Source organism: Mirounga angustirostris, unplaced genomic scaffold, assembly GCF_029215605.1.
Source record: "Mirounga angustirostris isolate CCGP_5_RB_7025 unplaced genomic scaffold, mMirAng1.0.hap1 SCAF_1, whole genome shotgun sequence".
Taxonomy (NCBI): Eukaryota; Metazoa; Chordata; class Mammalia; order Carnivora; family Phocidae; genus Mirounga; species Mirounga angustirostris.
Window position 1 is genome coordinate 154959020 of NW_026991709.1, and position 24131 is coordinate 154983150.

Consider the following 24131-nt stretch of genomic DNA (forward strand, 5'->3'; position numbering starts at 1 on the left):
CATTAGCTCCATGTGGATTTTTAAATTTAAGTTAATTAAAATAAAAAATTCAGTCACACTAGACAGATTTCAAATGCTCTATAGCTACATGTAGTTCATGGCTACTTTACTGGACAGTGGGATTTAGACCATTTTCATCACTGCAGAAAGTTCCAGTGGTTGCTCTAGAGCTTCGTTATTTAAAGGGTGGTGTGCAAAACCATAGGCATCACTGGGAGCTGATTAGAAATAATCTCTATTAATTAATAATTAGGCCCCATACCAGACCCACAGAATTGGAATCTGCAATTTAACAATATCTCCAAAAAGTTTGCATGCAGATTAGAGTCTGAGAAGCCCTCATCATGTGATTTTTTCCCCCCAAGGTCATACAGTTGGGTGTCTGGGTTCTTCCCTTGATCCAGGTATCATTTTTCCTTACTATCCCATGTCATTTTTCTTTTTTTTTTTTTTAATTTTATTTATTTATTTATTGTAGAGATTGAGAGAGAGAAAGAGAGTGCCAGCACACACGAGTGGGCAGGCAGGGTGGGGAGAAGGGCAGAGGGAAAGGAAGAAAGAGAATCTCAGGCAGACTCCATGCTGAGAACAGAGCCCAACATGGGGCTTGGTCTCATGACCTGAGATCATGACCTGAGCCAGTATCAAGAGTTGGACACTTAAGCAACTGAGCCACCAAGTGCCCCTATCCCATGTCCTTATTATCTCCCTACTGTACTTACTTTCTCACTTTGTTTAATTACAACACTTTATAAGAATTTATAGGTCAGTCAGGCCACTGAAGCCCTAGAAAACCCTCCATGTCTCAGCCTCATTCTGGTTTACAAGTGCTTGCTTGGCAGACATCGGATAAAGGCCCAGATCCCTACGATGGCGTTTTCCCTAAAAAAAATCCCTGTTGGGATTAAAGCCAACCTTGGAACCAGTGGGGCACCAGGCATCAATCTGTATGGTACACTTAGTTTTGGTGATACAATGGCTGCATTTAGTTTTTTGGACTGCACAGCTCAGGAATAACATGCAGAGCAGGCCATGTACTTGCCTTAAAAGTGTCACAACCTGACTATCCGATTGGAGAGTCAAAGTAAGTGCTGGTGAACTTCCAACATAAGCATTCTCACTCAAGGTAATTGGATAGTAGGTCACCAAAAGGAAGTGGATTTGGAAATAGCACTAGGTTGTCCTAGAACTTTGGGAGATCCATTCTCAGTCCTTTTTAATACATTGTTTTTCTGCTACTAAAACAGAGTGGACTCATAGTAGGCACACAGTACACAAGAATGGATGAATGATAGCGAAGGGAAGGAAAAATTCTTCTCTACCTTCAAGATCTTCCAACTGGACTTAAATTTACATGAGACAGATTAACAGGAGAAAAAAATCCAACGGTTATTACATGTACACAGAGGCCCAATAATGAAATTGAGACCTAAAGAAATGACCAAGGCAGGAAGTTTTTATACTTTTCAGACAGAGAGACAATATATCTGTGAAGAATTGACAGGATATAGAAAAGTTAACTTTGAAAGCTTCAATTAGTAAGGAATTCTAAACAGAATTTGGGCTGGGGTAGTAAATTAGTAAAAAGTAGCTAGGGTTGTTTATAAAGCCTTCTTGGCTCTAAATTTCCCATCTCTGGTGATAAGGCTGTCTCTTTACCTCCTGATGCAGAGAGGGTACCTATCACATGGAAATTTATTTCCTGTTTTCAGGGGACAGAGGAGGGTCTGAGTGTCCTTCCTACATAGATTCTCTTAAATAACTTTTATTTAAAATAATAATTATGCCAAAATGGCACATTTGGGGGCAGCCTGCCTTTGGCCTCTACCGTAGGGAGAGGTGTAATTACAAAACCAGGCAGTATCTGATGGCTAAAAGACTTGAAAACAGGTCAAGAATGTTGACATTTATGTTAGTGAATCCCCCTCAAGAACTCTAAGTACCTAAACACTGACTTTACATCCCTTCAATATATACAGCGAGCGGGGCACACGGGAGTTGCTGGTTCTGGCCACTACTGTAACCCCAGCACGTCAGTGAATATTGACTGAAGAGTCCTGAGTCACCCTTTCCCCTTGGCTACCCACCTGGAGGGACCGGCTGGCGGAAGGCCGGAGTCCCCTCCATTGCTGCAGTTCCATTCACCAATGCAGCGTCTATCGGGATACTATCTTAGCTCTTCCAGCGAAGGTCCCAGGGTACTTCCAGAATGACTGCCTCGTGCCCAGCACTGACAGTTAATATTAGCGTTTGGTGCATTAACACAGTCATCACCGAAACCAGTTACTACCTAACAGGGCCAGGTGAGCCTTACGCGTTCCTCGGTTGACAGCCCCGCCCAGCGCCCATACACGACAGCGCCAGGCATTAGGGCGCACGCGCAGCTGGTAAACGCGGGTGGAGATAGCCGGGCACGCGCTCGCGCGCGGCCGCGCCGCCCCATCGTGCGAGGGGGAGGGCGACGCATGCGCGGGCGGCGGTGGCCTTAAGGGCGGCGGCGGCCCCCGGTGACCCAGTCGGCCTGTCAGCCGGCTTGGAGGCACGGTCCGGGGCTCGCGCAGTGACGGCGGTCATGGCGGCGGCGGAGGAGGAGGTGGGCTCGGCGGACACCTGCGAGAGGTGAGTGCGGCCGGGACTTCGTGGGGTTCGGGATCGCGTCTTCCACGGGTTCAGGTCGGGCCGGGCGACCTCGCCGAGGATTCGTACCCCGCCTGTCCTCTCTGTCGTCCCGCCCGGCGTGAGACCGCGCTGCGCCCCGAGAGACGTCCGGGCCCGGCTCTGTCCCTGCCGGGCGCCCTTTGGCGCCGAGGCGCGGGAAGTGTGTGAATCCTACCCGGCAGCGCCAAGGGGCCGCCGCGATTTTGTGTAAGCGTCTCCTCGGGGCCGGCGGCAAGGGTGGCCCGGCACCCACCCCCTGCTCGTCATCCGGGGACTCCTCGGACCCCGCCTGCCCGGGGGCGGCCGGCGGCCGGTGGCCGGCCGTCCCCACACCTGCCTCGAGCCGGGGGAAACGGCTCAGTCACTCGTGCACTTCCAAGCGCGGCTTCTGTCTGCAGGTGCGCGCTGTTCTCTCTCGAGGGGGCAAGAACGAATGCGCCGCCTGCGCAGAGCCTCCGGAGCCTGGAGGAAGGGGAGGCGCTTCCCTGGGGCCATAGGAGATGGAGAGCCCAAAATCACCCTGGAAAGTGCAGGAGATTAGGGGGTGTCGGGGGAAGGAGGATCCCAGCGTGAGGGAAAGGGGTCTGAGGGCGTGGGTATATGACTTTGGGTTTCAGAAAGTGTTTAATGTGTACTTCGTGGAAAGAATGGTAACACGATATGGATATCAAGTTGAGAATTAATAATCTTTCAGAGGTCTTCCTTTGCTTCTAAGTGTTCTGGTGTTAATGGAGAAGTGTGTGTTTGCGCCTCAGAACACATGTATGTCTAGGAAACTTTATGGAATTCGGAGGACAGATGTCCAACGTGAGAAACTTTTTGATACACAGATATACTAAGTTTAAATTATTCTCTTCCACCTGTAACTAACTTCATGCCCTTGTCAGTAGACAAATAGCAATTAATTAGTGGAAAAATTAAATTACGAATATTATTGCCGTATTTCTCAAGGCTGGTCATTTCTTTTGGAAAGTAAATAAACTTCTGTGTTTCTGTATATATGTTTAGTATTTTGACAATAATTCTACTTCAGATGTCTGGAGAAACTTGCATAGGAAGCATAACCTAAAGGATAGAAGGTAATATGGAATACCATGAAGACAGTTGTATTTGGAAGGATATGGGGTGGAGGAGGTGACAGTTTTGAAATATTAGAAACTAGGTTCTTCCCTTGAAGTTTGTTTACATTATGAATGGGTCCATTGTTTTGGTTTGTTGATGAACTTCCTTGTTGTTGTTGAATGTCCTCTTATGGACATAAGTAGGAATCTAACTGGTAGCTTGTTCCCACCTAGTTTGTCATAACATTTTTTGCTCTTTCTGAAAGTGCTTTTAGGTGGACTTTTTGGTCTCCATATTGTTGTGGGACCTGGGAGTCCAGGGCATGACTGTGAAAGGAATTTGTGGATTGGGTGATGTCCACAGGTCATTGGGGACAGAGTATAAAAAATCTTTAGCAGCTGAGCAGCCATAGTCCCATGACAGAGGTGGGCCTCCTTGGTACTCTTGGCAATATACTTGAGCAATCAATGTCCAGTGTCCATACCAGTGTAGTCTTCTGAACTGTACCAAGCAGACAAGCAAGCCTCCTCCTGCTAGGTGCTGCCTAAATGTGTTTATATTAAATCTAAGATCAACCTGTGTGCATGGTATTACTGTCCATTTTTCATTTGCAACTGCAACTGAAAGGACTACCAGCACCCTACTAGCAAGTGGCAGTGCTGAATTGGAGTGCCCCAGGTGTCTAGATTTAGTTTAATGTCCTCTCCCATATTTCTGGTGCTTCTCAGTAGGACTGGGATTCATTTGAGATGTTTGGTTCTTGTCTCTTTTGCTTACTCTATTGACACTTTGTTATTTAATCCTTGCATTGATACAGAGCTTATTTGTTTAAAAAAATTTGGTTAATCAACAATGGAACTATGCCAAGAGCCAGTGTAGGTTGTGGGAATACAGGTCTTGAATCAAGTTCTCTATCTTTAAGACATTTCAGGTTTAGTTGGGGAATTGACATTAACAAAGGAAACAATTATAAAATGGTCATAGGAAGGCTTTTTGGTACCTATGATTCTTGTTTTGTGACTTTCTTAGTGAAGACAGGCATGCCTGGAAGCCATTTGGCTTTCAACATCTAACCCTTTTTCATTGCAATACAGTTGAGAAAGCTAAATGTAACAAGAATAGGGAAGACTTCTGTGAATTGCTGAAAGGTTGTCCCAGAGAATGATAGAGTTGAATGATCTGTTGAGTTTAGAGGAAAGCTGTGACAGAATTGCTCAGTTGCAGAGCAAGATAGTAAAATAGGCGGTTTGCAGTGCTGTGTTGGAGTTGGCTTGTACTGTCAACCGTTGCTAAGTTTTCAAGAATTTTGCCAACTTTTGGCAGCTTGAAATCAGCCATGGTGGTAGTATTTACATCATGGAAATCATAAAATGCTACAAGTAAAGGATTTTTTTCTCCCCTTCACCTCCAGTGGCTTTACCAGCCACCTACTGGATTTATATTAGAATTTGACTATAGTCCTTTGCCTTGGAGATAGGATAGTGGGTTTTGCTATTTTTAAAAGACTGCTAAGATAAGTGACTCCTCTCTATTGCCATCTCTCCTTCCCAAATCCTTGCTATCCCAACTTCTTAAAAATCACAGCATTTCTCAATGATACATTCCAATGGGCTTTTATTTTTCTGGGTACTTATCTTTCTTGGGTCTTTTTCAGTGTTTGACACTGTAAAGATAGCTTCTCCTTATTAAAATTCTTATCAGACATTGTAGTTCTTAAGACATTTTGCTTCATGCCTTACTTTAGGCCAATAGTCACTTTTATTAGGTTCTATTCTTTTTCTCATTCTTTAAATGTCATAATTCTCCAAGATTCTATCTTCATCTTTCATCTGTGTTTTAATATTTTGTCTTGTTTACTTATACTCCTTGAAGCATTTTTTCTGTGGAGAGAACTGAAATCTCATCCTCATGATGGAGTCCTCTTTAGTACTCTGATGATGTTTCTAATTGTGTGCCAGATGTTTGTACCTTATTCCTCAAATGTAACATGTCCAGACTTGGATGTCATTTTCACCTTTCTTCCCCTGAACTAAACAGTACAAAAAGTCCAGTTCTTCCCCTTGACTTACCTGTTTTCATTAGGGCACTTAGATTCTTCTGGTCATCCAGGTTCAGAACTGTGGCCTGATCTTTTGACTGCCCCCTTCCATCTTCATTGCCCTGAATACCAAATCTACCAAGTCCAGTAGATTCTAAGTACATCATCTTTCTATTTCCAATGTCTCCTGGGAATCACTTGGTTCTGACCCTTCATATACCCTTTTCTGGTTTATAGCAGGCTTTATTTATTTACTTTTAAAAATATTTTATTTATTTATTTGACAGAGAGAGTGAGAGCACGCACCAGAGCACAAGCAGGGGGAGCAGGAGCCGGAGAAGCAGGCTCCCCGCTGCGCAGGGAGCCCAATGTGGGACTAGATGTGGGGCTCGATCCCAGGACCCCGGGATAATGACCTGAGCTGAAGGCAGATGCTTAACCGACTGAGCCACCCAGGCGCCCCTGTAGCAGGCTTTAGTAACCCATTTTGTTCCTGTGCTTTCAACATAGCTTATTTTGTCAGTTACTTTTCTCTCCCCAAGAGGCACAGTCTTGTTTGTAGCAGCCACATGCAGTGACTTTATTATAGGTGCTCAGCCTGACTTAAAGCCCTTTGTAGGCAGATTGGCTCTTCTCTATCTTTGGAGTCTTATTTCCTCCCTGTGCACTGGGCTCTAGCCAAGCTTTCATTGTTTCCTAAACATGTTCCTTGCTCATCCTATTTCCCCTCATGTCTTGGTTCACATGGTTTTCTCTGAACCAAAACAGATTGTTATCTCTCTTCTCCAAAGGCCTATGGTATTTTCCTAAGCTTTCGTTGTGGCACTTACACCATGTTTTGTAATGTAGTTATTTGTTTGTTTTGTCAGCTCATTGAGGTCAAAGCTTTTGTCTTACTTAAATGTCTGGTAGAGCCTGAAGGGGCTTCATAAATAGTAAACTTCAATAAATGTTTATTGAATTAAACACTTAAATATTGTAAATTTATGCTGACACAACATTAAGATAAAAAATCTAGTTATTGATAATATATTTTGCAGCTTAGTAGCGATGTTTTTTCATCCTAAGATATTCAAAGAACATCAAAAGATATATTCATAAGAAATCAAAGTTTGAATTTGACTAGGACAACAACTAAGATCATAAACTTAAGTTATATTGGGAGGTTGGGAATATGATTCTATTTCTTAATCTTGGGTGAACTAACTCAAGCTTCATTGTTTTGCCTGTTCTTCAAAATGCCAGTCACAGACCAGCAAATGGAGATTTCAGTCCTGTGACAAAGAACTTAACAAACGATTGTAAAGTCCCAGGGTGGTCCACTTAATAAAAACAACGCTGGATAATACATTTGAGAATTACAGATGACTCTGAATGGAGTCCTTAAGGATTTGACTTATATTCTTTATGATAGCCATTCAGAAATATTATATTGTTAGGTTTTTAGTCTAACCTCATTGTTCTATAATTCTTCATTCCTGATTGTGAATCATAAAGAATTGTGTGGAAAGATGATTTTATTATTATTTTTAAAAGATTTTATTTATTTATTTGACAGAGAGAGAGAGAGACACAGCGAGAGAGGGAACACAAGTAGGGGGAGTGGGAGAGGGAGAAACAGGCTTCCCGCTGAGCAGGGAACCTAATGCAAGGCTCAGTCCCAGGACCCTGGGATCATGACTTGAGCCGAAGGCAGATGCTTAACGACTGAGCCACCCAGGCGCCCAAGATGATTTTATTATTAAAAATTATTATTCAGTTTGAGACTTGGGATTTTTAGTTTTTATCTAGTAGATAAACTTATTTTAGAAGTTACATGAAATGCCACTTGGATTTGTTAAGCGGTATAAATCTAAAAGTACACCTGTAGTTTTCTTTAAGTATGTTTGATTCTGTGTCTGACTCCAGGATGGTTTGTTTACTGTTTGAGAGAAGGTAGGAAACAATTGGGGAAAAAATATCACCAGGACATGACTTTGTGTAAAATACTGATTCTCCAACTCTGGATCTTTAAGAGTTACAGCTTAGAAATATAGGGGGTAAAAAGTTAAAGAATGTGAATTAATGTGTTAAAATATATTAGAGGGCTCGAGTTATCATTGATCTAATGGTTAGTGATAATTTGAATCATGTGAGTTATTTACTTAAAATGAAAGGGCATGATAGGATTTTCCATTACCCAGGAAAGAAGGCCTTTATTTGCGAAAGTGTTGTAATGTCCAATTTGGAAGTTTTTAATCATTCATTGGTTGAGGAATTATTTCAGAAGAATATGTATATTCACACTTCTAATCAATTTGGATATTTACAAAAGAAGCAAAACCTCATAGTTTCTCTAAATGAGAGAGAATACTGTACTTTTCTCTGTTGACAGTACCAGTATAGAGATGGAGGCTATTTTAAACAAAATTGTAATGTAATGAAATCTTCTTTACTTATAACCTAATTAGAAATGTTATTTAAGTGGCCAACAGTGTGTGGAAATTGGCCAGACTTTTGTATATTTTCTTCAGAAAACTTTGAAACCTGTTTCACAATATTTATAGATTGTGCAATTCAGGTTTGGTAATACTATAGATAGTCAAATGTCTAAGAGAGCAAAACAGGGATTACCAGGAAACTTAAATGTTGATAGCAATAGGGTATAAGTACAATGTTATTTTTTAAAAAAGATTAGTTAGGGATGCCTGGGTGGCTCAGGTCATGATCCTGGGGTCCTGGGATCAAGTCCTGTATTGGGCTCCTTTCTCAGTGGGGAGCCTGCTTCTCACTCTGCCTGCCGCTCCCCCAGCTTGTGCTCTCTCTCTCTCTGATAAATAAATAAAATCTTAAAAAAAACAAAACAAAACAAAACAGATTAGGGAGAAAGTTAAGGGAAAAAAAATCAGTGTTTTTTTTTTAAATTTTATTATGTTATGTTAGTCACCATACAATACATCATTGGTTTTTGATGTGGTGATCCACAATCCATTGTTTTCGTATAACACCCAGTGCTCCATGCAGTGCGTGCCCTCCTTAATACCCATCACCCGGGCTAACCAATCCCCTCTCCTCCCTCCCTTCTAAAACCCTGTTTGTTTCTCAGAGTCCATAGTCTCTCATGGTTCATCTCTCCCTCCAATTCCCCCTCACCATTTTTCCCTTCCTTCTCCTAATGTCCTCCATGTTATTCCTAATGTTCCACAAATAAGTGAAACCATATGATAATTGACTTTCTCTGCTTGACTTATTTCACTTAGCATAATCTCCTCCAGTCCCATCCATGTTGATGTAAAAGTTGGGTATTCATCTTTTCTGATGGCTGAGTAATATTCCACTGTATATATGGATCACATCTTCTTTATCCATTCACCTGTTGAAGGGCATCTCAGCTCTTTCCACAGTTTGGCTATTGCGGACATTGCTGCTATGAACACTGGGGTGCATATGGCCCTTCTTTTCACTACATCTGTGTCTTTGGGGTAAATACCCAGAGGTGCAATTGCTGGGTCATAGGGTAGCTCTATTTTTAAATTTTTGAGGCACCTCCACACTGTTTTCCAAAGTGGCTGTACTAACTTGCATTAAAAATCAGTGTTTTATCTCTCAAACTCAGGATGCTTAAAATCAGATTCTTAAGTTAATAAACTCTATTAATATGTTAAGCACATCTTTTTTGTCTTTCCTTAGAATGCCACCTTGGGTGTAATCTTTCAAAGTTTTTTTTTTTTTTAACTTGGGAAGTCTGCTCACTAAAAAGATTCTTTCTCTATATTTATTACAGAGTTATAAAGCAAGATTCCTTTTATTGGGTTTTTTGATTGGATGCTTTAGGGCTTATTAGCTCCTCAGCCTTGCTGAGAGGTCAGTGCTCAGCTGATGTGGCTGTGTAGAAAACCCTTTGGTGCACTTTTTGGTAAGTCTTCCTGTTGTCTTAAATAGGTGTAGTCCCTATGGCCAATGTTTTTCTCTTAATATTGCGACTGACCTTTGGGTTGCTTTCCAAGTTAGGGCCTCAGCAGTGGATGATGGTGTTTATTGATTATCTGCTTAAATAAAACAGGGAAGTTGAATTTTGCTTTTCTGTTTATGTTCCAAAGCTATGAGGAGGAAGCCCCGTATCTTGTTTACTGTTTTGTTTTGTTTTCTTATTTACTGTTTTATAGCTGGGCCACTATATCTGAGAAGCTTCAGTCTTGGGTCCTTAGTTTCAGTCTTCCACACACTAAGACTAGAATGTAGAACACTTGAGGACATGGGAAATTTTGTGGAAGGGGCAGAGGGCCTCTTTGAAGGTGAGTTTAATTTACCCCGAAGACAGGTGAGGCTGAATGGGTGTTTTGGAGGGTTGAAGCAATAGATGTTGCAAGCTCAACTGTGGGAAGTCGAGAACAAAGTGTGATTAAGTAAAGGACAGAAAAGATAGACCCCAGCTTTCCTTCCACTCTTTAGAAATGTTCTTTTGAGCCACTTATGTGTGTGAAACTCAATTGTGTAGAGTATTTCTAAGAAAGAAGGAGAAGACGGTCTCTCTAAAACATTTTATCATCTGGTTTAGGCAAAGCTGATTGGACAGAAATATTATCAAGGCTTAGGAGAAGAGCGGTATCTTTACAATTCTATTGAGTGAAAATAAAATATTTTACTATGCTTTGTTAAATATGGATTTTTCAGTTTAAATATACTTCAGAAAAACTCCACTTAAAAACAATTATCTGCTTTGATGAAAAGGTTGCTGTGAAAACCTGAAGAGGGTTAGTGGCTCTTGTGGGTGAAAAGCCCTGATTTTTGGTGTAATGCACTAGACTTGCAAACATAAAAACATTGTTTTGCCTTTTGTCTTTGAGCTAAGCCCATCACTAGGAGGCAAAATGAGTGGACAAGACATCCTATCCTTTGAAAATTGGTTTTGTGGTGAGGGGTAGGCATAATTCCTATTGCAGGCTGTTATATAACATTTTAAACTTGAGGACCTGTACTTAGTAGGTATTCAGAGAATGTAAATTTTTTTTAAAGACTGAAACGAGGATTGCATTTGTGTTTTCTTTGCCCCAACATAATGTCAGTTGGAGCAGTAGTAGACTATAGTTCATTTCACTTTAATTTTTTTTTTTTTTTTTTGTACTGACCTCTGATTCTCTCTGGCAAAGAATTGTGCTATGATTTGAGGGCTATTTAAGAAAACTGATGAGATTGAGTTGTAAGTAACTTCCTCTTGGTACTAGCTTATATTTTTGTGGCCTAACATAGACTTTCATGACCATTCCTGGTCAAGAACAAAAGAGCTTCAGCTTAATAATGGCTTACTTTTTAAATTTTAAACTCCAAAGATCATGAGATTCTTTTAACTGCTTGTTAACTGTTTTTTTTTCAACAATTGATAAATTGTTGAAGGATTAAAAAACTCATTGCTAAAACCTTGAATTGTTTTTCCTTGATAATTTATAAATAGCTTTATATATTTACAAATAGACTAATAATAATGTTTTCTGTTATGTTTTTACCTTGATAATAAGTTAGATGAAACATTTATGGGGGATGCTTATGGGTCCTATCCTCCTACCCTGTTAATGTAGAAGGTTTGAAACTAGCACAGAGAACATCTGGAGTGGAGCCTGGTTATAATGCAGGCTATTATGTATCTTCTTTTCCGTGCAGGCCAAAGGAATATGACTTTGTCCTGTGGCTTTATCCTGTAGGTCATGACTGCTCCTCACACATTTTAAGGAAGGTAGTCACCGAGGAAAAAGGCCTTTGAAGTCACTCGGATTTGAATTTAAATCTCTACTTGTATCATTTCCTTACTACCTTAATACTCTTGGACCTGGTGCTTAACATTTCTGAACCTTACTTTTCACATCTACAAAATGGGAATAACTTGGATTGAGAATACCCTCTATTGTGAGTGACTTAATCATTCTGCAGAACATTTATTGAGCAGCTGTTCTACATAATGCCAGAGAAATTCTATAGGGCAGGCAAATGTAGAATGAGCCTACAAAGCTTAGAATGGATGTTAGAGCCACCCATCCAAACTTAGCACATTTCTCACACCTATTCTTATTCATGTGTTCTCTGTGGTTATTAGTGGTACCTGACTCAGAAACCTAGGAATCCTCTATTACACCTTCTTTCTATCCAACCAGTTATCAAATCCAGCCTGTTTTACTTTTTTCTTTTTAGCAAAAAAATGCATTATGATGAAATGCTTAAATTTTAAGTGTTCATTTGCTGAATTTTGACATATGCATACATCTGTGTAATCCAGTTAATCGCCTATAAAGATAGAGAATGTCACTATCATCCCAGAAAATTCTCTTATCACTCAAGTGATCCACTTGTAATTCATTGTAGCCAGTACATTTCAGATGAAGCAAAAACTTCGTTTATAACATCAGTGTATAATAATATGCATTGATGAACACAGAGTCCTTAGCTTTAAAGATCATACAATTGGGTGAGGATATTGGTGAGTAAATAAGGATGTTGTAACACAACTTGAGAAGGAAAAGAATAGAGCTTGAGAATTGGATGCTATCCCGCTACCCTGATGTAATCTGGTTTGAGTGTGTGGGTGAAGGGGGAATGAAATCTAATCTGAGATTGGTGAGAGGTATAATGGATCATGAAAAGAAGGGGAGATGCATATTCCAAGGATATTCAGGGTCAGGAAGCAAGAGAATAGGGAATATTGTATGGCTAGAAAACAGAGAATAAGAAATGACAAAAATGATACTAGAGTGTCAAGTAAAAGGTTGGAACAGGGCTGAGTTTCCTATTGAAGGTCAGCTAGAAGTAGCCTTACCTTTGAGGTAAGGAGTGATGAAAAATGACAATTCTTTGTCTAATTTCTATTTAACCTTAGTTAAAACTCTCATTTTAGGAATTACTAATTAATGTCGCATAATTTTAGTGAATGGTTTTGTTGTCATCAGTATAATGTCAACTACCATTTATTGAATGTTTAAATATTTTATCTTGGAACACACTCCATGCTTCATATTTCTTGTTCTGCCTATTTTTAATTTCTTCTTGATTACTTGGAGTCTGACTATCCATAAATATGGATTTTGATATCTACTTGTAGGTTCACAGGCTGAAGTTGAATGTCTGTTCCCCAGTACTTTACCACAATGCTTTGTATGTATTAGGTGGATTCTTCCAGATGTAGATAGTTTCACCATCATAAAGACAGTAAATTTCCTATTCTGCTTTTCTTCTAATGTAATAGTTGGGAGTTGAGAAGAGCATTAACTTATGTCTTTATATTTTCTTTTTGATGCTCTAGGTCGGGATGGCTAACTGCTTGGCTTCCCACTTGGTGCCCTACATCTACATCACACCTTAAAGAAGCTGAAGAGAAAATTTTAAAATGTAAGGTTTTCTTTTTGTAAGTTGCCTGAGCTGTTTGCTAAAATCACATTGCCCAGAAACTGGAGATAAGATTCTGTGGTGTGTTAGTTTGTTGGCAAAAGTGCTTTTTCCCTTTTCCATGTCATCAACAAGTACAGAAATGTTGGGAGGCAGGGGTTCTCAAACTTTTGGTCTTGGGTCCCTTTTATACTTTTAAATTAGTAAGGACCTTAAGGAGCTTTGTTTATCAGTTATAGCCATCAGTATTTACCAATTAGAAATTAAAACTGAATTGTTTAAAGTATGTTAATTTATTCATTTAAAAATAATAGGAACCCATTATAGGTTAAAATAAATAACACGTTTTCTAAAAATAATAACTACTTACCAAACAGAAATGTAGTGAGAAAAGTAGCATTGTTTGCAAATCTCTTTAATGTCTGGCTTAATATAAGACAGCTGGATTCTCATATCTGCTTCTGCATCAGGCTGTTGGTAATCACATCTAGTGATCTCCAGAAAACTTTGCTGCATACCAATCAAAAAATGAGAGTGAAAAGGTGTCTTAGTTTTGTTATGAAAATAGTTTTGACCTCATAGATCTCCTGAAAGGGTCTCAGGGACTCCCCAAAGGCCCCTGACTACAATCTGGTAATAGGCTCTAGGTGTTCCAGAATACGTAGCCTTGTGGAGTGGAACACATACTGAACTAGAACAAGGTGACCTGGTCCAGGCCCAGATCTGCAATTAGGTGATGTCAGGATCTTGGGTAAGTCACTTTCTCAGTTTCGCATTTGTTATCTGTAAAATGAAGGGGTAGGATGATCCTTAGAGTTCCCTCTGGTTCTAGTTTCTTAGGATTCTTTAATTCTGCATTTTAGTGGTGTGGAAACCTTTTTTAAAAATTTCTTATGAGCACTGAAATTTACCCAAACTTGTACTGTCAGGGCAGTCCTGGTATCTTTGGGTATACTTTTAAGCAATGGTGCTTATTGTGTAATTTTGGTCTGCTGATACAATTACGGGTGGATTCAGAGGAGCAGTTCACATACATGATTATAATGGATGTATGTGCAGATGTTTGCCCATGCCTGCTTTTCATTCTCTCTACCACAAATGAATTTTCTTGTTTGTGCATTTGAATGATTCAGGAGTAAGTGACTGTAACTGAATATATCCATAGGAGGGGACAGTTAGCCATCTTACATGCATTTTTGGCATGAAAATAAATTTCTACTTAGTCTGTATACTTGGATAATCTTGTTCTCTACAAAGCAGAAAAGTTGACGTTGTGGTTTACTAAAATAAAAAAAAAAAAATCTTGTCAGGAGATACAAAAGGGTGCTCAATTTATGCATTTACCAAACATACTGATTCCTTACTGCTAGATTCTAGGGATGCAAATAGGAATGAGAATTGGCCCTTGGTTCAGTGTCAGATGTGAAAGCAAGTGACTTGTAATACAGTGGGGTGAGCTATCTAATAGAGGTTACAGATGGTTTCTATGGAAATATGCAGACATCTGTGTTCAAAATGCTTATGTGGTTTGGTTTGGTTCTAATGCTGGGATCATCTTTTCTAAACTGGTATAGCATTTCCCCCCATTTGGAGGCTTGGGCTCTGTTAATATTCTGAATGAATGCTGGGTTTCCTCTTTGCTGCTACTATGTGGTACAAAACCTGAGATTATTTCTTGGTTAAAGGGCGGAAACTCCCAGTTCTCAAGTATTTGTCTTCTGCAGATGAATATGTACAAATAATTAAGTGGTATATATAAAGTGTCTATATTCAGTTGATAATTTAATGTAAAGGAATTTCAAATTGGTTTCATCTTAGTCAACTTGGGGGAGATTTAAAGTATTGAGTCCCACAGCACTGAAGGCAAGTAAAAGTTTTTATCTACAAAATTGTGATTATTTGTATTTTCCAGGGAGATTGTTGGACTTGAACCCACACTACCTGGCACCTCATGCCAGGACTTCCTGCCATACCGTGTCACCTCTTTTCTACTAAACTTTGAAGTGACTCAAGATTTCAGTTACGTGTTTAGTGCAGATACTGCTAGTCCTTCCCTAAACTCGTGGTTACTTTTTAGGGAAAAATGTTTCTTTTGAGTTTGACTTCAGTCTTCAATGATTAATCTTCAAATGTTAGACAAATGCAAGGTATTCTTTTGTTATTGTCTGCAAAGTTAGAGACCTTCAAATAATGGGTCCAGTGAGCACTAAGTTCCTCTCCAGGTCTAAGAGTGTAAGACCCTCATTTGATAGATAGGAAAAGTCCAAAGAGCTAACATGACTTGTCAAAAGACCTTGGCCACAGGTACTTGAGACTTATCTGAGATAGAACTTCTCACTTAGGAAACAAACTGAGGGTTGCTGGAGTGGTGGGGGGGTGGAAGGGATTGGGTGGCTGGGTGATAGACATTGGGGAGGGTATGTGCTATGGTGAGCATTGTGAATTGTGTAAGACTGTTGAATCACAGAGCTGTACCTCTGAAACAAATAATACAATATATGTTAAAAAAAAAAAAAGATAGTAAGAAGGGAAAAATAAAGGGGGCGGAATCGGAGGGGAAGATGAACCATGAGAGACTATGGACTCTGAGAAACAAGAGGGTTCTAAAGGGGAGGGGGATGGGTTAGCCTGGTGATGGGTATTAAAGAGGGCATGTACTGAATGGAGCCCTGAGTGTTATACGCAAACAATGAATCATGGAACACTACATCAAAAACTAATGATGTAATGTATGGTGATTGACATAATAAAATTAAAAAAAAAAACTTCCCACTTAGATGTAATATATAGTAATTGAGAATTACTTGCTTCAATAAGATGTATGCTTTTTTTAGGAATGACCTAATAAAGGCTAAAATCATATGAATGGATACCAGATTGTTTCTAGATTATTAATTTCTGATTGCTCGGAGAATACTCCCCTTCTCAGGAGTAGTGAAGCTAAGCAGAATTTCTTTTTTATGTTTTCATTAGGTGTCCCCTGCACATACAAAAAAGAACCTGTTTGTATATCTAATGGAAATAAAATATGGACACTGAAGTTCTCTCATAATATTTCAAATAAGACTCCACTTGTCCTCCTCCATGGTTTTGGAGGCGGTCTTGGACTCTGGGCACTGAATTTTGGAGATCTTTGCACCGATAGACCCGTCTATGCTTTTGACCTATTGGGCTTTGGACGAAGTAGTAGGCCCAGGTTTGACAGTGATGCGGAAGAAGTGGAGAATCAGTTTGTGGAATCCATTGAAGAGTGGAGATGTGCCCTCGGATTGGACAAAGTGATCTTGCTTGGACACAACTTGGGTGGGTTCTTGGCTGCTGCTTACTCACTGAAGTACCCATCAAGGTAAGTGATACTGACAGGAGAGGCACCCAAGTGCTAGTTTCTAGTTCCTGTCCTTGGTGGTTGTTGGTGTCTGAGCCTTAAGGACAGATTCTCTGAAAGGAGACCAAATAACCACAACCAATGGCCGATTTAGTAGCTGAAATAATGATGTCAGGGTTTTCCTGTTACACATGCTACACATTGGTAGAAGGCTTGAGAAAGGACTTTCTATTTGCCAAGCTTAGAATGTCTACAATTTAAACCACAAGTAAAAACTGTTTGGTGGTATTGTTTATCATTATTGTTATCATTAGACCTGTGGATGGAGCAGTCTTTGCCTCACTTTTCCAGGTTATAATAAGCCATAAGACGAACCCAAAGGTGAGAAATTAGAAGCCCTGGGTGCCAGTGCTATCTTTTGGCTTAGAGCAAATCCTTCAACCTTGAAGCTTTCGTTTTCTCACTTGTAAAGTACAGAAAATATATCTGCGAAGTGTATCTGACAGGGTTTTTACTATACTGTGCCCTACCTTTATGGTTACAGAATTATTTTTCAGAGTAATTGAATTAATGACTTCGGAATTTTGCTTCAGAATCTTGTAACATCTCCTCCTATCTTTACCTTATTTTCTCATACTATATCCTATTATTTGTTTCAGCTCTGAGCAGAGGTCACATTTGAGTGCTAATAAAATAGAAGAAAAGCTCTCTCTCTCTCTCTCTTTTTTTTTTTTTTGGCTTAGCATTTTGGAAAGAAAGAAAAAAATCAACGTTTTATGTTGCCAATGTATTTTTCCATTGGACTAATTTTTAAATCCACAACTGCAACCAACTTTGATATTGAGGTCTGTGAATGAGACCTGGGATGATTGTTGTCTTCAGGCTGCATGCATGTACCTGTGAAGCTGCCCCATTGCATAACTCCAGGTGTGCTGTTAACACAGAATTTGAAGTGTAGGGCAGCAGGCCCGTGTACCTGAGGTTTTCTTGCCCTTGAACAACGGACTTTTTCTGTGGAGGTTCTTTATCTCAACTTCAGCATTAACACTTGGTTTTTCTGGAGAGTTTGTAGTCCTGTGTATGGTAGATGGTGTAATCTTGTCAATTGGCAGACCCTTCTTTCAAAAGAAATCCAGATTTTCTAGTTGGCTTTTAAGGTTTACTCTCTTTTATTGTGTTCTACTCTCAATGGAAAATAAGAGAAGGAAATGGATACTTTTCTGGCATAAGACAACAGGGCTTTTGGAGGGGGGTTTGGCTTCTTTTGTTTCTTATCAGGAGTTTATTATGTCTATCATCTTGTATTTATTCCTTGGCAATGTGATACGGGACTATGTGGGGTAAACTCTGGCCATGAAATCCCTAAGTCTTAGAATACTGACCCTCCGTGGCTTTCTGTTATTTAAGTCAGTTGGTGAGGTTTTCATTTGCAGTTATGAAGTGCTCTGAAGAAATCAGTGATTCAGAAGAGAATGAACACTTTAAAACCATCTTATGAAAGAGAATAGCAACATAGTTTAAATGACATGGTGGGCAGAACAAGTATCTAAAACAAATCCAGTGATCCCTGCATTGAACTGACTACATTTTAGAAAATGGTTTTTGAATGCTTGTGCCTAGTGCTAGAAATAAAACTAAAGTTGTATGTCAGGACCAAGAATCACTAAGTATTAGTAAATAGATGAATTTGAGAATGCTTGAAATAATTAGCATGTTTAAATTGGCTGATTTTTGAGTAGAACTCTATAGACCATGTTGGATATTGAAGCCTGTATTCTTTACTGCATAACTTACATTATTAAACACAAGTTCATTTCAAAATAGTGAGGTTCTCTGGATTTTTAGTTACCCAAATCCTGAATGAAATTCAGTCAGACCACTGTGGTTGGCACATAGTGGGTGCCCAGTGTTAAATGAATGAAACAAGGAAGCCCATCAGACTGAGGTGGCTCTAATGCTCTGGTGGCCTACCTAGGCAAACCAAAATCTAAGCCTATAAGTACCTCAGGGTTATGAAATTAAAACCTAAGAACAACCAATCACAAATAGCCTACTGGGCTTTAAGCCAATCAGATGATTGCTTCCACACCTTTTCTAGATAAGTCTTTACTCAGCTCCTCTTGGTGGAGCACACCTAACCACTCAGGTTTGACACTGCTACGTTCAAATTGATTTTTGCTCAAATAAACTCTTAAAATTTTCAGTATGCCTAGTTTATCTTTTAACAGTATTAACTGAGGATGGAGTTACGTACTCTAAATGTCTCTTACCTAGCTCGCTTGATCCAGCTTTTTAAAAAAACTTTTTTTTTTTTTTAAGAACAGTTTTAGGTTTACAACAAAATTGAGAGGGAGTTACAGACATTTCCCATATAATTCCTGCCTCCACATGTGCATAGCCTTCCCCACTGGGACCATTTTTATTGTGCTGTCATGAGATTAAAATAAATCTTTGCTTTTCCGAAAGATTTTGCAGGGAGAGGGATAAGAAGAGGGAAGAAATGGTCTAATAGAGCTCAAATGAGATTCATTTAATTCCTTCACTCACTGTGCCTTGTCTCTCTTTTTTTCTCCTAATGGACTTTGAGACAGTTACTTTTTTCTTTGCCTCCTCAGGTATAACAAATACAATCTTTCCTTTTTTTTCTTTCTGAAGTAATCCAATTTCCTCTTAATTCTTTAATTCTCCTTAATTTCTGTTTCTATGCATGCAGGAAAAAAACACAAAGACAACATTTTGCTTGTCTTAGTCCAAAGCTATTTCCACCCTCATGTTTTATGAGCAGCCCCATTCTTTTATTCCTTTTTTTTTTTTTTTAAGATTTGTTTTTATTTTTTTAAGATTTATTTATTTGAGAGAGAGAGAGAAAGTACGAGAGTGCATGGGAATGAGGGGAGGGGCAAAGGAAGAGGGAGAGAGAATCTCAAGTACAACTCCCTACTGAGTGTGGAGCCTGATACCAGGGTTGATCTCACGACCCTGAGATCATGACCTGAGCCAAAGTCAAGAGTCGGAGGCTTAACCAACTAAGCCACCCAGGCGCCCCTTCTCCGTGTTTGTTTTTATAGGACAGTTTGAGGAGAAGAATGAAGGTGCCTAGTTTACTAGTTTAATGTACTTGTTTAGGAAGCATTCTTGGCTAGAGAACAGATAAAACCCAATACATTTTTTTTCTAATTTTTCGTACACTAGGGCAGCTTGGGTGCTTCATCTCTATGAGCAGCAGAGTGCCTCTGTCCATAGAAGTTGTTTTATGGCCTAACTTGTGGCAGTGGTCACATATTTTCCCGATTCTTGATACTGATTGGAAACTGAGCATTCAGCAATTGTGATGCTTTATGTAAAAGCATCTGGATGATTCCTCCATTGAAATATTTGTGATGACTGAAACACTAGAACATTATATTCCAGCAGGTTGGTTCTGTTTAAAGAATGTCGAGTGACTGTATGTGTTTAGAAGGCTTAGGATGTGCTGGGGAAGAGACACAACCACAGGAGCAGGAAGCTGCTGAGGGTTGTGAAGGGTAGTGGACAGGTCTGTGAGAACTCTTGATGAGAACCTGGCCCAGTGTGGTGCCCTAAAGAAGTGCAATGTAAGCTGAGGTTGAGTCTCAAAGAGGAGTAGCAGGAGAGCATTCTATGCAGTGGGGACAGAAATTGCTAGGTGGACACCTGGGCCATTCAGGAAAGGCCATGTGGCTGGTGAGCAGAGAAGTTAGGAACTGGTTTGTAGTTGGGTCCCAGCCCAATTCCCATGTTCCATCCCCCAAAATGACCTTCGTTCATCTCAGTTCTCTTACCATGATGTGTAATAATTAGAGATGCCATCATAGTTTCACTTGTAAATTAATGTGCTGTGTCACAAGCAGTAGGGCCACTCGTGGTGTGAGGTGTCGTGGGCTGCCATTCTGCCAAGCCTTCTTCATTAGGCCATGTCTGATGCCCTAAAGGTGGGCATGGAGAGACAGTAGAGTAAGCCAGAAGTAATAGCCAAACATGCCATCTCCTTTCTTTCGTCTGTGCACTCACTTTTTGCTGTTAATTTTCCTTTCCTTCTGGACCCTGCTGTCTAGGACACCATAAACACTGTGTTAAAAACTAAGGAAAAGGAGACTATAGAAACTTTTATTAACTTAGAAAGTGTTTAGCAAAGAGAATAGATACACTAGAAGAGGTTACAAACTGGTCTTTACTTCTGCACTCAATGGCTTTCAGATCATCTGACCTTGCAACCTTGCCTGGCTCTGTCTCCTGACCGTACAGAGCTGGGCTGAGCATTTCCTGTCCTCCTCTCTTGAGAAGAAAGGCTGCTCTACTTGGCCTCAAGCTGGAGATCTTTAGTTTCTTGTTCTCTGGGCCTGCTGCATTCTACCCTCAGAGGCTTGGAGCCAATGGGAAATACCTGGGGCTAACTTCATTTTGAGAATGCCTTGCTTATACCCTGACTAGAGTTCTTCCTGTTCCTTTTCCTTGTTCCTTTCCTTGTTCTGTAAGTGTGTCCTGTCGATTCCCTTGTGCATTTTGGATCTGGGTCTGAGTGTTCTTGTTGTATTATTTCTGCCTGGTGGCTGACTTTAAAGCTCATGAAAGTCAGGTTTATATAATATACCCTTGTTAGCATTCAGACTCAGCTATCCCAGCCTGTTGGAGCAGATGTTAGCTACTGCTTTGCCCTTTAGGCTGTAATCTGCTCACCATCTTCAAATTCTAGGCCTACTCTGATGACTAACCTGAAGAAGTATGCCTCTCTAAATGTTTTGAAACTGACAGGCTGTTTTCTTGTTCCTGCTCTGCCAGTTCTTTGTTTTTCCTGTAGTTTGAATCAGTCTCTTGATTCTTGACAAAGATGTCTGATTGGATGACTCAAGTGTGCCGTCTGGCTAGACCCATTCCTTACTCCTGGATATGAACTAACAATCCCGTCAGGCTATCCTCTATGGAATATTAGAGGGTTGGGTCCAGATTACTATAATAGTTTAGATATACATTGAAACCAAATACCATCTATCAGATGAGGAGATAATCTTTTCACTAGAAGAGTGGTGAGAAGATAGCTTGGGAACTTGGTCTGGTGCAACATAAACCTGTGAGCCAAAACCTGTGCTCAGGCTTTCCTGAAGAATAACTCATTGCTCACATGGTTTCAGCTCCATGTGAGTCTTCCCATGCTCCCTGAAAAAAGTCTTCTCTAGTCGTCTTCCTAGTTTTGCTACTATAACTAGCTAACATTTACTAGATATTTATTATTCAATAGCCACAACCTAAGTGCTCCACATGGTCTATCTTTTAAATGAGTCTTAGAACCAAAAATAAGCAATAGTTATTTTCTGAGGCCTTTTACATGTAGTGATGCAGATGATATATAACTCTAGTTTAGACAATTTTGCAAAGCTTTTAAGAAATTGTTTTCAGGAATGCCTGGGTGGCTCAGTCGTTAAGCGTCTGCCTTCGGCTCGGGTCCTGGGATCAAGTTCCACGTCGGGCTCCTTGCTCAGCAGGGAGCCTGCTTCTTCCTCTACCCTCCCCCTGCTTGTGCGCTCTCTCTCTCTGACAAATAAATAAATAAAATTTAAAAAAAAATTGTTTTCAAACTTTTTTGACTATAACCCCTCAATAAGAATTACATATGTGTGTGTCTGAAATAAAAGTTTCATGGAATGATACTCAGGCTTGTTACAAATTTTTCTATTCCAAATTATATAATTAAAAAGACCACAGACTGACTCTGACTCTCTAAGTAGATTTTACTACCCACTGATGGGTAGTGACCTGCAAGATTCCTATAAGAAATAACAGTGTTCATCTGGGAGACCAGAAAAATCCTGATTGGACTAACTCCTAGCTTATTCTACGAGTATAGTTTATTTATTTATTTATTTTAATTTGAGAGAGTGCGTGAGTGAGCAGGTGGAGGGGCAGAGGGACAAGCAAACTCCCCACTGAGTGAGGAGCCTGACATGGGGCTGGATCCCAAGACCCTGAGATCATGACCTGAGCTCAAGTCTGACGCTTAACCGACTGAGCCACCCAGGCGCCCCTATGAATATCATTTATAAAATTTGCATATTATTATAGATAAGGACCAAAAGGAAACATGGAAAAACATAATACTCCAAATGTTTACTGAACATCCACTATGTGCTAAGCACCATGCTAAGCTGAAGACACAAGATCGAACAATTGTTGGGTCAGTTCACTCCCTTAAAAAAAAAAAAGGTCATCTTCTCTAGTATATATACTTTGCATTATTTGTTAAACTGGCATTTTTATCTAGGGACACTATTTCGAAGATCCATATTAAACAAGGCAAGCCAAAACTAAGGTGGAAACAAAGCAATCACTTAGCTAGAGATAGATGAGACTTGACCTCCCTCACGTTTTCCTTTGTCCTCCCCCTTCTTGGGTTAGCAGATAAGAGCCGAGAGCAGACTGGGCAGAATACCAAAATAAATTCATAGCAAAATTTAATCATCTTTTAGGGTAAAGTATGTTTTGATAAAGAGTTCATTTTTCTTTTTAGGAGCTAAGTGAATAGTGAATAATACTAGTTGTTTCCTAAGGGGAATCTCTGCTGCTTTCAACTAAGTGACTATTTCATTAATTCCACCCATACCTCTGGCATGCCCTCCTTTCCCCCTCCTTCCCATCTCACTGTGGACTGTAGTGAGAGGAATTTAGGGGGAAGTCAATATCAGTTAGTCTCAGCCATTAAAAAATAAAACAAACTCCTTTCCATCCCCCTTCCCATACACTATTAGAAAATAGTCTCCTAAAACTTTTAAGAGTGGGGGCGCCTGGGTGGCTCAGTTGGTTAAGCGACTGCCTTCAGCTCAGGTCATGATCCTGGAGTCCCGGGATTGAGTCCCACATCGGGCTCCCTGCTCAGCAGGGAGTCTGCTTCTCCCTCTGACCCTCGCCCCTCTCATGCTCTCTATCTCATTCTCTCTCAAATAAATAAATAAAATCTTTAAAAAGAAAAAAAAAAAACTTTTAAGAGTGAAGGCACTCTTAAGTATATGAAAACTCACTTATGTGTATCTCCACACAGATTGGTAGTTACATTCTATAAATGCTCTGAAATCTAGAGTATAGGGTTAGGATTGGCCTAGAGTTGATAAAAGTTAAGCTTTACTTTTACTGATATGTTATCTTATGTTATGGTCTATTCTTAGGAGAGAGCCTTCTACCCAGTGACTTGTTGGCATCGGTTAATATACTGGAGTCAGGAAACGGGTTTTAGCCCTACTTCTACATGTCTTGGAGCAGGTCACATAGTGCATCTCAGCTTCCTTCTCACCTATGAGATGAAAAATTGGGCTGAGTATTCTCCAAAGGCCCTTGGAGCTCTATGCACTGGGTCTGTGCTCTAGAGCTTTCTGTTTGAGAAAATGCAGTCAAAGCAAAGGACTCATTACTAACTCATCCTTATCTGTGGTGGCAAAAAATAATAAAACATTTTATATTGAGAATAATAATATATTGAGAATAAACCATGTTCTGGTTTCAGTTATGACTTAGGAAAGGGACGTTAGAATCATTGTCTGTTCATCTTTGGGAAGTTTTTCCTGGCATTTGTTGGCTGTTTTGGTTATAGTTGAATATCATTTGTGTCATGAGGACCTTTATGCTTTATTTAGGATCTTTATGACATATAATACCCATGATGCAGGCACATGGAAGTATTGCTGATAGTTTTGG

General features: G+C 39.9%; 1 protein-coding gene across 1 annotated transcript in view; it reads left to right on the forward strand.

Moving 5' to 3' along the window:
- Positions 1–2463: 2463 nt before the first annotated feature.
- Positions 2464–24131, forward strand: part of ABHD5 (abhydrolase domain containing 5, lysophosphatidic acid acyltransferase) — a 30466-nt gene continuing 8798 nt past the window's right edge. The window contains exons 1-3 of the mRNA XM_045904158.3: positions 2464–2619; positions 13026–13111; positions 16082–16454. Coding sequence (XP_045760114.1) covers positions 2573–2619; positions 13026–13111; positions 16082–16454 — 506 coding nt within the window. The 5' untranslated portion in view covers positions 2464–2572. The remainder of the gene's footprint in view (positions 2620–13025; positions 13112–16081; positions 16455–24131) is intronic.